This window comes from Trichosurus vulpecula, chromosome 1 (assembly GCF_011100635.1).
Source record: "Trichosurus vulpecula isolate mTriVul1 chromosome 1, mTriVul1.pri, whole genome shotgun sequence".
In the NCBI taxonomy this organism is placed as follows: domain Eukaryota; kingdom Metazoa; phylum Chordata; class Mammalia; order Diprotodontia; family Phalangeridae; genus Trichosurus; species Trichosurus vulpecula.
Window position 1 is genome coordinate 24,478,995 of NC_050573.1, and position 14,959 is coordinate 24,493,953.

Sequence of the window (14,959 nt, forward strand, 5' to 3'; positions counted from 1 at the left end):
TGAAATGTACTAATAAGTGTGAAGCGCCAGGCACTTGGTAAGCACTATCTACATGTTTGCTATTATTAGATATTAACATTTGCAAACCACTTTGCAAACCGTAAAATGCTACGTAAGAGAGATAGTAATAATTATTGTTGTGGTTAAAGTGACTCTTAGAGAGAAGACCATTAAAGTGAGAAGTTAAGAACATGTGGTTAGTATCTCCCCCAAGAGCAAGGGACCCGGAAGGAACCGAGGCAGCCTCCACATTCGAAAGTCTTCAACAGTCTCTTTCAAACTGAACAGACGCCCGCTCCCTTACGCCCCGCCCACTCTCCGCGGCTGGCCCATTCATTGGTCTACAATCGAAGAGAAAATAGTGTGATTGGCTCCTCCCTTTTACAGCTTCAGGAGTTTCCATTGGACAGTCAAAGCGCGGAGGCGGGGCCATCCGAGACATCGATCAAGAGGACGTGGAGACATGATTGGACCAGGCGACGAGGAGCCGCACTCACCCCTCCCCCGGCTAGTGGTCGGCTCCGCCTCGCAATTCAAACGCTGAGGCGGGACAGAGGAGGGTGGGGTTGGTGCTGTGCGGTGCGGTGCCTTGCGGTCCGGCGAGGCGGGGGAGTGCGTGGACAGTGAGTATAGGCACCCCCCCGCCCCAATACCCGCTCTCCCGAATTGTTTCTTCCCTTTGCTTAGGCGAGAAAGCGCCATCCTTGCCTCAGTTTTGTCGGGCTTCCCTTCTCCCAGGGTTGGGGTGAGGCTGGGGAGTCCCTCAGGTGTCTGAGGAGAAAGGGGGAGGGGTAAAAGAGGAGTGCGCATGCGCCCTGCTCTTTCTGCTCCTCAGTCCCGTAGCCCCCTCCACCTTCATCTTCCCAGAAGTCGCCCGGAGCTGCCCGAGGCGGGAACGGGGGCGGGGCGGCTTTGCTTTGGCCCGGGGGCTGGGGAAGCGAGGCGAGGGGCGGGGAGGTGAGGGGCAGGATCTGGGGGGGGGGCGGTGTTGGGGAAATGGAGCGGGGTTAAATTTTTAGAAGGGCTCTGACCACCTGCTCTGACATCCCCTGTTCTAGGGCCCCTCCCAGCTCTGACATCCCCTGATCTGAGACCCCTCCCAGCTCTGACATCCCCTGTTCTAAGGCCCCTCCCAGCTCTGACATCCCCTGTTCTGAGACCCCTCCCAGCCCTGCCATTCCCTGTTCTAAGGCCCCTCCCAGCTCTGACATCCCCTGTTCTAAGGCCCCTCCCAGCTCTGACATCCCCTGTTCTAGGGCCCCTCCCAGCTCTGACATCCCCTGTTCTAAGGCCCCTCCCAGCTCTGACATTACCTGTTCTGAAGCCCCTCCTAGCCGTATCATTCCACGTTTTAAGGCCCCGTTCCAGCTCAGTAATCTTCATTTTAAAAGCATCTTCTATGTGCCAGGCACTGTGCTAAGCTCTAGGTATAAAAAAAAAAAAAGAGTTAAAAGACAGTCTCAGCCCTCTAGGAGCCCACTTTCTAATGGGGAAACATATATAAACCAATTCACTAGATCAAAGAGCACATGGCCTGGTTGTAAGAATTGTGGAAAGGTAGGAGGGGTCGAGGTTTTGAAGGGCTTTGAGCCAAGCGGGATTTTGTATTTGATCTCAAAGGCATTAGAGAGCCGCTGGAGTTTATGGAGTAGGAGATGAGGTGGTTGGATCTGTGATTTATGAAAGTCACCGGTGGCTGAATGGGGAGGAAGGACTGGAGTGGGGAGAAACTTGAGGCAGGCAGACCCATCAGCTGGCAATTAGAATAGTCCAGGTATGAGGTGATGATGCCCCAGAGGGCGGCAGGATCAGAGGAGAGAAAGGTATATTCAAGAGATGTTTTGTTATTGTTGTTCACTTATTGCTGACCCCTTTTGGGATTATCTTGGCAAAGATACTGGGGTGGTTTGCCATTTCCTTCTCCAGCTCATTTTTACAGAGGAGGAAAATGAGGCAAACAAGGTGAAGTGACTTGCCCAGGGTCGCACAGCTAGTAAGTGTCTGAGACTGGATTTGGACTCAGGTTTTCCTGGCTCCAGGCCCAACTCTTTATCCGCTGCTGTGCCATGTTACAAAGGTGAAATCATCAGGTCTTGGCAACAGCTTGGATGTGGGTGGGGTGGGGTGAGAGAGAGTGAGGAGTCCAGGAGGACTCCTAAGTTTTGAGCCTGAGAGATGGGAGGGTGGTGATGTCCTCAACAATAATAGGTAAGGTCAAAGGGGGTGTGTTTAGGGAGAAAGGTGATGAGTTCAGCTTTGGACATGTTGAGTTTACAAACGTTTGGAGGTGACTGAAAGATGGCTGGAGATGGGAAGTTGGAGGTCAGGGAGAGGTTAGGGCAGGATAGGTAGATTTGAGAATCATCAGAGATGGTAATTAAATCCGTGGGAGCTGATGAGATCCTCTAGTGAAGTCAGAGGGAGAAGAGGGCCCAGGACAGAGCCCTGAAGGACACCTCTGGTTGGAGGGCGTGATGTGGAGGAGGATCCAGCAGAGGAGACAGAGAAGGAGTGGGGTCAGAGAGATAGGAGAGAGTGATGTCCTGGAATCTTAGAAGAGAGAGTCAAAGAGGAGAGAGTGATGAACAATGTCAGAGGCTGCAGAGGGGTGAAGGAGAATGAGGATTGAGAAAAGGCTGTTGGATTTGGCAGCTAAGAGATCATTGGTAACTTTGGGGAAAGCAGTGCTGGCAGAATGATGAGGTCAGAAGCCAGACAATAAGGTATTAAGAAGAGAGTGAGAGGTGAAAAAGGCCTTTAATAACAGCCTTTTTGAAGAGTTTAGCTACAAAGGACAGAAGAGATATATAGGATGATAGCTATTGGGGATGGAAGGATCAAGTCAAGGTTTTTTCAGGATAGGGCAGATGTGGGCATATTTGTAGGTAGTAGGGAAGGAACCACTAGAGAGGAGAAAATGAAAACATGAAAGTGTGAGGATGCCAGAAGGGGTAATTTCTTGGAGGAGATGGGATGGAAGGGAGTCACTTGAACAGCTAGAGGGCTTAGCCTTGGTAAGGAGTGAGACCACTTCATTCAAGACAGGGATGGAGGAGGAGAGAGTGGCAGAAGGCATGTGAGTGATAAGAGATGAGGAAGAGGGGAGAAGAGGGAGCCCATGCAAATGGCCTCAATTTTTTCTGTAAAGTATGAGACAAGGGTCTTAGCTGAGAGGCTGGGGGAGCCTTGACATTCAGTCTTCCAAGGTCCCTCCCAACTCTGATGTTCTGTGTTCTCAAGGTTCCTTCCATCTTTGTCATTCTCCCTTCTAAATGTTAACTTCCCATTGCTGGCGTTCTGTCTTCTAACAGGTCTCTTCTGTAACTGCCATCCTATTCTCTAAGATGCCTTATGCCTCTGATACTCAGTCTCTTACAGATATGAATCCATTGAACTGCTAAGAGCCATGTCTGTTAAACACAAACTTGTCTTAAAACTTATCTGTTCTTCAGGAGATGCTGAAGTTTAAGTATGGCGTGCGCAGCCCATTGGCCCCAAGTGCACAGGAGCCCATCAGTAGCCGGGCCTCCAGACTGAATCATCTTTTCCAGGTGAGTTTCAAGTACTTCACTTTGTTATCTCCATTTCTGTCCTAGGCCCGTCTTTCTCTCAACCAGGAATCATGGCTTTGTGTTCTAGTGGGAAGGATGCTGGACTTTGAATCTGGAGCCTGAGGTTCTAGTTTTAGGTCTGAAAACTAATTAGCTGAATGACTGGGGGCAAATGATGCCCTTCCTCTGAGCCTCAGTTTATTTTTTTGTAAAGTTTTTGCTCACGAAGAAACATGACTGGGTATTTTTGTTATTTTGAAAGGAAGGAGAAAGTGATGCAAGAGAGCATTGGATTGGAAGACAGACGCTTGAGTTCAAATTCTGACTCTGATTTATTTTTTTGATCTTAGATAAGTCACTTCTCATTTTTTTCTCCTCCTCTGTAAAATAAGGAGATTGGCTAAGGTTATCCCTAAGGGTCATTTTTAGATCCTGTATTCCTAAGAACTAACAGTGGGCCGAGATGTGTAATAAGAGTAATTGTAGCTACTAATTTTTAATGTACAAACAAAGATTATATTTTGAATTTACTTCTAAAATGAGTTCCTTGTATCATTTCTAGCACTTTATAAATGCCTGTCTAAGAACTTGTCTGCCTTGCTGTATAAACGGCGCATAGCACCCTAGAGCAATTTAACGTAGGTAGAATCTTGTTTTAATGAATATCACTGGCATTTCTTTGTCATTTCCATGTACTGACTAAAAGCCTAAACAATAACAGCTTTTGCTGGTTTGTTCAAAAGAACACATTCTTTTAAAGTGGAGATCTTTGTGTAGTAACTAGACATGTTCAAAAGAATTAGTGTGTTTAATGAAATATTAAACACCCTTAGTAAGGTGTTTATGTAGACTATCTGTATATATAGTATTGAGATTCTGTCCTGATGTCTGATGGCATGGAGGCAGCTTCTTGAGCCTGAGCTCTGGTGGAGCTTCCCAAGCTAGAAAGGTTTCTAGGATAGGCCCAGGAAGGACTATTTCTGCTCTCTGAGGATTTGCTAAGCTAAGCTGGGAGACCACCGTCATCAGGTTGGCCAAAGGATGATAAATTTTTAAGCTGTAGCTATTCTTGAAGACCTGTTGAACAGTCACAGAGAGGTTGTGATCCATGTCAGTGGGATGAATCCCCAAAGTGGTGAAAGATCCTTGGAGTAATGATGCTCAGAGGCAGCCACTAAATCTGTGATGTCATTGGCATAAGAATTCTCAAGTCTGTTCTGGATTTGATTCTCATCGACAAATAAGAAGTAGGGTAGAAATGAAAGGAACTTAGGGGTAATGTAGACATAAGTTGCATCCTAGCTTTCGGAAGAGCATATTTCAAAGGGTTCACAGATAACATATGTAGGGCTCCAGCAGCTAAGATTCTGCAGGGGAAACTTGCCCAGGAGGTGTGGGAAGCTCATAAGAACTACCTTCTGAAAGCACAAAAAGAAAGGGTTCTCATAAAGTCAAAAAAGGGGGAGTTGTCTAAAGAGACCAAAGAGAATGTATAGAGAACTCACTGACCAAAGTGTTTTGAAAAGACATGTCTCAAGGCAGCTAGGTGTTGTAGTGGATAGAGCGCTGGCCCTGCAGTCAGGAAGAGTTGAGTTCGTATCGGCCTCAGACATTTAACTAGATTTATCACCTGGGCAAGTCACTTAACTTCTCTCCATTTCAGTTTCCTTGACGGTGATAGAAGGGTAATAACATCATCTGCCTCCCAGAGTTGTTGAGATAATATTTGTAAAGCACTTAACATAGTGCCTGGAATATAGTAGGAGCTTAATAAATGCTTGTTTCCTTCCTTCCTCTCCTGGAAGATTGTAACAAGGACAGTGGCTCAGTTCTGTGTGGAGCAGGATCATTGCTTCAGGGTGGAGACTGTCGTGAAATTATAGAGATGCCTGCTGCCTATTTTGCTTATTTCTCTTTTTGAGTGATTTTTGGACTGAAAAGGACAGAACAAAAATAGCTACTGGGAAGTTGATACTCAAGATCCTAAGAGAGACCTTAGCTGCCGTTGGTGATCTCCAGTGACCCAGCTCCAACCAACTATGTTCTTGGTGCAGAAAGACTTGGCAGATGTAATTGCAGAGCCAGCTGGAGAGGTTTAACAAGGCTGAAGAAGAGCAGAGAGCCCAATTCTGAAACAAGGGAAGAGAAAGGAGTCTGGAAAGCATGGGCCAGTGAATTTGATTTTGATGCCTGTCACGATTCTGGAAGGTATCATTATCATTAAAGGAGTAGTTAGCGAGCATCTAGAAGAAGAGTGGTCACAAAGAACCATCTTTATCAAAAGCAGTTCTTGCCAGACTTACCTCTTTTCTTTGTTTGACAGGCTTACTAGACTGGAAGATGAAGGGAAGGCTGTTGGTATAGTTTATTTAGATTGGAACAAAACATTTGACTGGGCAGCTAGGTGGTGCAGTGGACAGAATGCCCACAGGCTGGGCCTGGAGTCAGGAAGACCTGAGTTTAAATCCGGCCTCGTGACACTCACTAGCTGTGTGACCCTGGGTGAGTCACTTCACCCTTTTTGCCTCAGTTTCCTCATTTATAAAATGAGCTGGAGAGGGAAATAGCAAACCGCTCCAGTATCTTTGCCAAGAAAACACCAAATGGGGTCACGAATTGTGAGTATGATTGAAAAATGACTAAACAACAAGAACAAAACTTGACAGTTTTTTGTGCTACTCTTGTAGATGAGATGGAGAGATTGGAGCTGGATGATGGAATATTAGGTAGATTTGGAACTGGTTGAAAATTTGGACTCAAAAGTCATTAATAGTTCAATGTCAGCTTGGAAGGAGGTCCTAGGTGGAGGGCCCCCGGATCTGTGCTGGGCACTTTTTATCAGTGACTTGGATGAAGGCTTCAATGAAGGCCTAAATTTGCAGAAGACCCAAAGCTGGGGGGAATAGCTAATTCATTGGACAAAGGAGTAGGGATTTAAGAAGGTGGCAGAATGATTAGAGAAGGGCCTTTATGCAACTTCCTAGTTTGTTCACTGACTGATTAGGTAAGTGGAATTTGAACCCTTATCTTCCTAACTCTGAGGCAGGCTCTACATCCACTGTGCCTCACAGGCTCTCATTCAATTTATAAAATACCTAAAAGGAATGAATAGATTTTGAAAGAATTTCACATTTGCTTTTGAATATTTTATATCCTTTTCCTAATGTGATTATATATTACATCAGGAGAGCTTAGGACAATATTGGAACCCTTGTTGTAACATCCTGGTTCATTTTCCAATTTCTTCTTCTGGTTCTCTCCCTCCAATGTATTTTCTGTTTGTAAACAAAATGTATGACATTTGTTTTGCATTAACAAATAAGAAAAAATGCTATTTCTGTACATGAAACTTTTTTTAAATGAGGTTGATGAAGAGCATTGGAATTTTGATGTTCTCCCAAGCTCTTTAAAAGGGAATCTTAAGTCTAATGTTACCTTAATTTTATGTAGGACTGTTCTTGCAAGAAGCTCCAGGGTTATTGACCTGGGGCCCATGAACTTGTTTCTTCAAAATATTTGGTTAGTTTCCTTTGTAATCCCATATTTTATGCCTTTAAAAACATTTTTCTGAGATGGAGTCCATGGGTTTCACTGCCAAAGGGGTCTGAGGTGTACAAAAAAACCAAAAAGATTAAGATCCTCTGCTCTAGCCAGACAGAATAACTGAGGCACAGGAGTCTTACAGGATCATTCATTTAGAATTGGAATAAACCTGCAGGGCCATCCTTTAATCCTCTCATTTTTGTGAATGGGGAAACTGAGGCCTTGTTGCAACGATTCAGCTAGCAGCTGCTGTGGGGGTGAAAGACCAACACAAGCCCAACAACAAGAATGCTGCCAGCATAGGTTCTTTTGATCTGCTTTACTAAGGAAAGTAAGGTTGGGGGTTAACAATCTTATTTCAATCCAACATACAAATATCATTCACTTAGTTCAGGGGAAAAAGCCAGCACCCTGAACTTCAGAGACAATACAAACAAATTAGAAAGATACATTATAAACAGACCAAATACAATTCATAGTTACCAAGAAGGCATCAACATCTGGGTTTACAAGCTGGAGGGCTCTTAACTACAGCTGCCCAGAGTCTCCATATCAACACTCCTCCAAGAGTGAGAGCCCCAAGCAAATAGCTCTGTTCTCTCTTTTTATATAGTCTTTGGACGTTATCTGAGTGACCAGAACTTAGGTGCCTACTATTGGCTCTGGTCTTAGCAACTCCCCTTAGGGCCCTGAGGGCTTCACGCCCACATAGGCTTAGCACCTAGTAGATAGGGGTTTGGGGCTGGGGCTTTGCGCCTAGTAAGGCTCAATCAAAGACACTTAATTCATTTAGTATTCTAAAACAGTAAAAAAAGTCCCAACTTAACTAATATTACAGGCCTGGAGAGGTTAAGACAGTAAATGGTGGGGCTAGGATTTGAACCAAGGTCCCCTGCCTCTAAATCCAATTCTCTTTCCATTGTACTGTGTTGCTGTGTGACCAATTGCATCAGTGGCGAACCATGGCCAAACCTGCAAGTGTGGTGATCATTCTGTTTCTTAGTCTGTGAGAAGAAATTCCATTGATAAAGCCTGAAGGGTCTTGTCTATGTGAGAAAAGTAGTCTTTACTGCTGCAGAGCTCAGTGAGATGTGCATTGAGGGATGTTGGGTCCCAGGTAAAATGCTAAATTTCCAGTCAGAAGCATAGTTGGATAGCAGTGTGGTTACTGTGTTCTGCCGCAGGTCCTGGTTTCAGAAATCCAGTTGCATCATTTACATTTACTTCTACCTTCAGTTGTCTTCCTGAATGTGATGGCTGTTGGTGTTTCAAAGAGCAAACCCTCAAGATTGTCCTGTTAGTATGGCACATCCAGTTATCTTTTGTTGGCACTGGGTAATTTACTTTATGGGAATGTTATTGATCCATGCTTTTCATTATTGACTAGTACTCCGTCTGTTGTTTGCTGTTTTTAGGGTAAAACACCCTTCATGACTCAACAGCAGATGTCTCCTCTCTCCCGTGAAGGGATACTGGATGCCCTTTTTGTTTTCTTTGAAGAGTGCAGCAGTCCTGCCCTAATGAAGATTAAGCATGTGAGCAACTTTGTCAGAAAGTGTAAGTTTGGAGTACTTTTTCTTTGTTGAAATTAATTTTAAAATTGTCCTTAAATTGGCTAATTATCCTTGGTTTTAGAACTGTATTTTTGGTTATTTGGGTGCTGTCTTTATTCACATAATTTCCCCCACCTCCACCCCTCTCTTAGATATTTTTGTTCTAAAATGGGAGGGTAGGAGTAGGGTGAGAGGAAGAATTTTGTGAGTATCTGGATCTCGGTTCCCTGCTGTTACTCTTGGCAGCCTTTGTTAGTTTTGAGCTTTTCGTCCACATTTCATCAAAGGCTACTCAAGTCCTCTAAGTCTTGCTTGGTGACAGCAGAAGGGACTAGTGACAGGAACAGGCAACTTCTTAGTTGGGGGGGAGGTGTGGGGGGGTCTTTAGCATTCCAATGAGGATGGCTAATGTAAATATTGAAAGGGTGATATTTAGCCTTCTCAAATTGTTGTTATAAATTTCTGGGTGTTCCCAGCTTTTGAACTTGGATAGAAATGGCAGTGGAGGTTGAATGGAGGAGACAGCACCTGGCTGTGTTGATACTTAGCTGCATGTGTCAAAGGATCTATTTGGGAAGGCATTTCTTTGTTCTAGGTATTTTGATTGTGCCTTTTTGTATTTCTCCATCTCCATTACAGTGTTTCTTACTCTGTGAGTATTTAAATGCCATAAACCGATCAATCAACAAGCATTTCTTAAATACCAACTATGTGTGGCTCACCTTGCTGAGGATACGAAAAACAAAAGCAAAACAGTCCCTGCCTTCAAGAAGCTTACTTTCTAACTGGAGACAGCATGTACATCCATCCATCCAACTATCTATCTGTCTGTCTATCTATCTATCAGACTTAGTTGTTTGGGGAAGGAAGGCGCTGACAGCTGGACGAATCAGGAAAGGCTTCGTGTAGAATGTGACCTTGTGTCTCAAAGGAAACCAGGGATTCTCAGAGACAGTATGGAAAAAGTAGAGGTGGCATGGTGTGTGACGGATAGAGCATTGGATGTGGAGTCAAGAAGGCCTGGGTTCAAATCCTGCCTTAGATACTTAGTAGCTGTGTGATCCTGGGAAAGTCATTTAGTCTTTTTGGTCCTCAGTGATCAGTTCTCTTCCACCTTGAGATCTATGATTGTCTGAGTACATTCTGGGCCGTGGCGTGACCAATGCAAGGTCATGGAGAAGGGAGAAGGGAGAAGGGAGCTGGATCAGCCCAGATGGGCCAAGTTAGCTGTGTTACAGAGTATGTGGGAGGGAGGAAAACATAAGCTAGAGAGGGATGAGCATACCAAGCAGAGGAGTTTGTGATCCTAGCGGTAATAGAGAGCCACTGGAATTTATGGGCTAGAGGTAACAAGTGTAGACTGATGCTTTAGGAAAAGATCCTTTGGAATCTTGGTGGAGGTTGGAGTGAGGCAGCGAGAACAATCATTGGGCCATAGTCTAGGCAAAAGGGAATGCCAGGGACCTGAACCAGGGCTGTGGTATGTGTGTACGAGCAGAAAGAAGGGACACGGGCCAGAGTGAGTGTGAAAGTAGAAATGAGAAATGAAAAGATTTGGCAAACAGTTGTTTTCATCGAGTGAGTGAGAGTGAGGATTTGAGGGTGACACCAAGGTTGTGAACCTGGGCACCTGGAAGGATGACTAGTAATAGGGAAATTCAGATGAGGGCAGGGTTTGTGGGCAAAGTTAGTGAGTTCTGTTTGGTGCACATCGAGTTGGAGATCTCTAAGGGTCATCCGCTTCTAGATATCCACCAGCTAGCTGGTGATGTGTCACTGAAGCTCAGATGACAGATTAGGGCTCTCTCTGTCTAGAGTGGAGATTATATGTGACAGATAATTGAACTCAAGGGAAGGAATGATATTGTGAGAGGTTGTAGAGGACAGAGCATTGAGGTGACACCCACTCTTAGCAGGACTTACAAGAGTTTGGGGCTATTGATGGTAGAGTTCTGTAGCCTCTGGAAAAAACTGGAAATATGTAGAGCAATTATCAAGTGTCTAGTTATATACTTGGCTGATTTTTACTATTTTAGCTTGTTAACATTAACTGTGTAAAGAGCCTTTTTGTGGAGAGAGATAAGTTTGGGTAGGGTTTAGGGGAGCCCTCAGAATCCTGAAAGGATACTGGCTTTGTTGAGCAAAACTGTTGGCTGTTCTATGAAGCTGACAAAGTTGGTGGGCACTGGCATTGAATCAGAGCCAAGTTCATTTAGACTTAGGCATTTATAACTTTGGCCCGTATGTAAGAGAGGTTATTGTTTTGGGCAGGCAATGATAAAATCAGGTTCGACTGAAAAAATTGCAAGGACGTATGTCTTAGGGAATATAATACAAAACTCAAATCTTTGATTTGAAAGGAACTTGGGAAATTAGGATGGCATGGTTTTATCATGATTATAAACAGAAGATCAGGGCTTTGCCCGCAGAAATGACATGGCCTTCCCAAATATCACATAGATTTGGATTATGCTTACGGAAGTGTTGTATTCTAGTATTTCTGGTGCAGCGGTTAACCACGCTCAACATGTTACATGCAGAAGAGAGTACTCTGATTCACCGAGTCGTTTTGAGTTATTTTTTCTAGTAGTTGTGTGTTCATTTGGGTGCAGGCACATAAACCTGCTTGGTTGTCTTTGTGACTAAGCTCATGTGTTTGCAGGATGGCTGGCCAGGATTGAAGTTGTAGTCAGTAGATATAGAAGTGAGTCCTCAGCGCTTTTGAGTTGTCAGGAGGATGTGAAGTCTGCCTCTCTCCCCCAAACTTGATAACCTATTCCAGGATCCAGTAGTACTGATTTTGAAGTATCTACGATTTTGATTACTTATGTTATTGCCCCCCTTCTTTAGTGCAGCTAATAGAGAACTAACCTTGTGGATGTATAGTCAGCAGATGCCCACTGTGTACTAGATAGCTTAGCTTAGCTTACTATGGGCACTTATAGAGCAAGGCTTCACAGATAGGATTTCTTCTGGGAGCCAGCTGTGCCTTGTGGTTAAGGACCTACCAAAGTCACTAGGCCACATGGTAGCCTAGCAGGCTGAAACTTAAGCTTCACTATGTATGTTTTCAATCTCACGCTAAAAGACTAAACTCAGAAGGAATTAGGAATATGTTTAGGAAAGAGATAGATGTCAGAGATATCTGCTAGCCACTTCATATATTGCAAATAACAAATATGTTTTGGTGGCTTGGAATAAGGGTTTCCCTTTTCCCCCCCTTCCTCCATCCTCAAAAAGAGAGGGAGGAATTATTGAAAGTGACTCAGGGAGGGCAAAGCTTTGGGACTGGGGAGCAAAACATTTTTAGCCTGAGTGGAAAGAAGCTAGAAGCAGACTGAAACTTACTGTGAAAGACAAACATTGGTGGAAACTACATTTCTTAGGTAATAGTATTAAACTGGACAAAATGCTGGTATGAGTATTCGTTTAAATATTGTGTTGCAGCCTACAGACAGAAAGGGAAAAAAGCGTGATGTGTCTTCCTTGTCTATTTTCTGACTATGTGGGGTTCAAATTATAGCTACCATGGAAACTTCTTTTGAATTCTGGGAACACTTAGTAGTTTTAACATAACATCATATGAAAACACTTTTATACTTACTTTATATGCTTTATTTTATTCATGGTTTTGATGAGGAAGTAAAGTGACTATCTTTTGACAGCCTGGAAACACCTAATAGCACTTTCTCCTTTAACAAAGAGATATTTGTTTCAATCACCTTATTTAGAAGTAACTATTCCATCTTGTGCAGATTCGGAGACCATCGCTGAATTACGGGAACTCCAGCCTGGCCTGAAGGACTTTGAAGTAAAAAGTCTGGTGGGCTGTGGTCACTTTGCTGAAGTACAGGTAGTGAGGGAAAAAGTCACTGGGGACATCTTTGCCATGAAAGTGATGAAGAAGAGGTCTTTGTTGGCGCAAGAAGAGGTATGCACATTCTTTATGTAGAGTTTTCTGTTTGATAACAAAACTTTAAGAGACTGATGGTTATGCAGTGATGGTTCCTGAGGTCAACCAAGCAAATTTTGCCTCATGAACTTAGATTTAGGTGTAGTTGTATGGGCAAAAAGCTTTCTCAGTTCCTAATTTCTTCTTCCTGAATATTCTTTAGCTATTTTCAAGGATCACAGGTCTACTAGGGTCCTTTATAAACATCCCTGTCATTTCATTTTATTATATAATCCCTTTGGCCTTTAGAAAAGGGGCTATCCTTACAAATGATTCGTGTAGCCATCTTTAGAGCTAGAGAAGTCTTGTCAGCTCAGTTAGGTATTGTTTGTTTTTGTTTGCTGGGTGTGTATGAGATTTAACAGGCATTTGGGGAAGTTAAATATAATTTGTGTTTATTATGTGGCCAGGTAATCTTTTGCTTGATAGGAAGCTGTACCTTCTCTGTTTTGGGAGTTTTTGTAAACAAAGCTGCTGTCTGTAGACAGATATTTGAGTAAATTAATAGGCAGTGTTCCAAGAGAGGTGGCCCTCTATTTGCAGATTGAGATCTCAGCCTTTTAGCCAGGAGGGTTGGAATGTCTTTTGTTTCCAGTTGCTGCCATGGCCCTGTTTGCAAGCTCTAAAAGCATGTAGATAAAAAAGCGTGTATTCTTAAGCTTTTTTTTTATAGTCTTAGTGGGAGTGATAGAAAAGCATAAGCAAAAATGTATAAAGATAAATAAACACAAAGATATAGCTTCATAGCTGACTGACTGCCTTATAGAAAGGAAGAATAATTAGTGAATTAATGTCAGAGGGTATACATGATTGTAGAATGGCGGCTGGATTGATTAGAGCTGTAGCAATTTGATCCAGGGGAGAGAATTGGGGAGGGCAGGGCATTCCAGGTGAGAAGAAGAGAGTGTATGACGTTTGGCAGGTGGGAGTAGTGCTGTGTGGAGAAGGTGGTAAGTAGGTTTTCTTGGATTTGGGAGTCAGCCACATACAGGTGTTAGTTAATGGAAACCAATGGATTAATTTCCTAAGAGAGTGAATATAGGGGAAGAGCTATTTGTGTGGAAAAGATGGAGAGATATGGGCTTTAGATCAGTGCTAAACAGGTCCTTGCAGTCTTCATACTGACTTAGAAAACCACAAATTAACATTTGTTATGTTGTATTTTTATTTATTTTGTTAAACATTTCCCAATTACATTTTAATATACTTTAGGCAGCATTCAGGGGTCGCAGGTTTGATAGCTCTGACTTAGATGATAGTACAGCTAGATGGAGTTGGAACAGGCTGGCTGGACAGAGACAAATAGTGTAGTCATTAGTGGTTTGCTATCATCTTGGAAGGTGGCTTTGAGTGGTATATACTCTAGGGATCTATTTTTGGCCCTGTGTTATTTTTATCGTTGTCTTAGATAAAGCATAGATGTCGTGGTTGTCAAACACATGGAATTAGGAGGTGTAGCTAGCATGTTGAATAACAGGACTCCAAAGGCTCTTGGGGGGCTAGCACGTTGGGTTGCATCTAATAAAATGAAATTTAATAGGGATAAATAGAAAATTTTGCACTTGAGTTCCAAAGAGAGGCAGAAAAGTTCCAAAGACACAGTGAGCACAACGGTTTAAATGCAAAGAACAGGACAAAATTGAATGATCTATAATTAGAGTGACCGATGAGATGACAGATGAGAAAATGAACCTCCCCCCTTCTTTGCAGGGGTGGGGGACTCTAATTATGAAACATTACGTTTGCTTCAGGCTCGGTCGATGATGTGTTGGTTTTGCTGAACTGCTTTTTTCTCCTTTTAAATTTTGTGTTAAAGTGGTGGCTGGCTGGGGAGAGAGGAGGGATCAATTTAGAATGAAGGTAATGTAAAAAAAACAAGATATCAAAACAAATGAAAATTTCATTTAAAAATAGATGTGAAGACTTGGAGTGAGTCTTGCCCTTCTAGCCAAGAAGAATGAAGTAGTAGAGGATAATAAATGGAGGTTTAGTAGAATATATGAGGCTGATTGATTTTAGGGAGAGCCCTGGCAGCCAACTGGTGATGCTGGAATGCCTTGTGTGTGTGCCAGATATACAGTATCTTATATCTGTGCATTAGTAACATTTGAATAAAAGAAAACAGATAAGTAGGGTCAGGCAAAGAGGTAGATGAGGGGAGGGGATGGAGAGAGTGCCAATGGTTTCAAGGAACTTGGCTCAAAAAAAGGAAAAAAAGATAGCAGTTGGAAGGAATAGTGAGGCCACATTGTGGGATCCTAGCTCTACAGCAGTCATCTGCTCTGCCCCCCACTTATTTTAGGGCAGTGAGATCTTTTTTAGAATTCCAGGAAAGGTGGATGTGCTGGAAGGCAGAGGAA

At 43.3% G+C, this 14,959-nt stretch overlaps 1 protein-coding gene across 1 annotated transcript in view; it reads left to right on the plus strand.

Annotated features, from left to right (window-relative positions):
- The first annotated feature begins 552 nt into the window (after positions 1–552).
- CIT (citron rho-interacting serine/threonine kinase) overlaps positions 553–14,959 on the plus strand; it is a 164,291-nt gene continuing 149,884 nt past the window's right edge. Inside the window, exons 1-4 of the mRNA XM_036766956.1 lie at positions 553–623; positions 3,453–3,551; positions 8,510–8,651; positions 12,403–12,578. Of these exons, the coding sequence (XP_036622851.1) occupies positions 3,456–3,551; positions 8,510–8,651; positions 12,403–12,578 (414 nt within the window). The 5' untranslated portion in view covers positions 553–623; positions 3,453–3,455. The remainder of the gene's footprint in view (positions 624–3,452; positions 3,552–8,509; positions 8,652–12,402; positions 12,579–14,959) is intronic.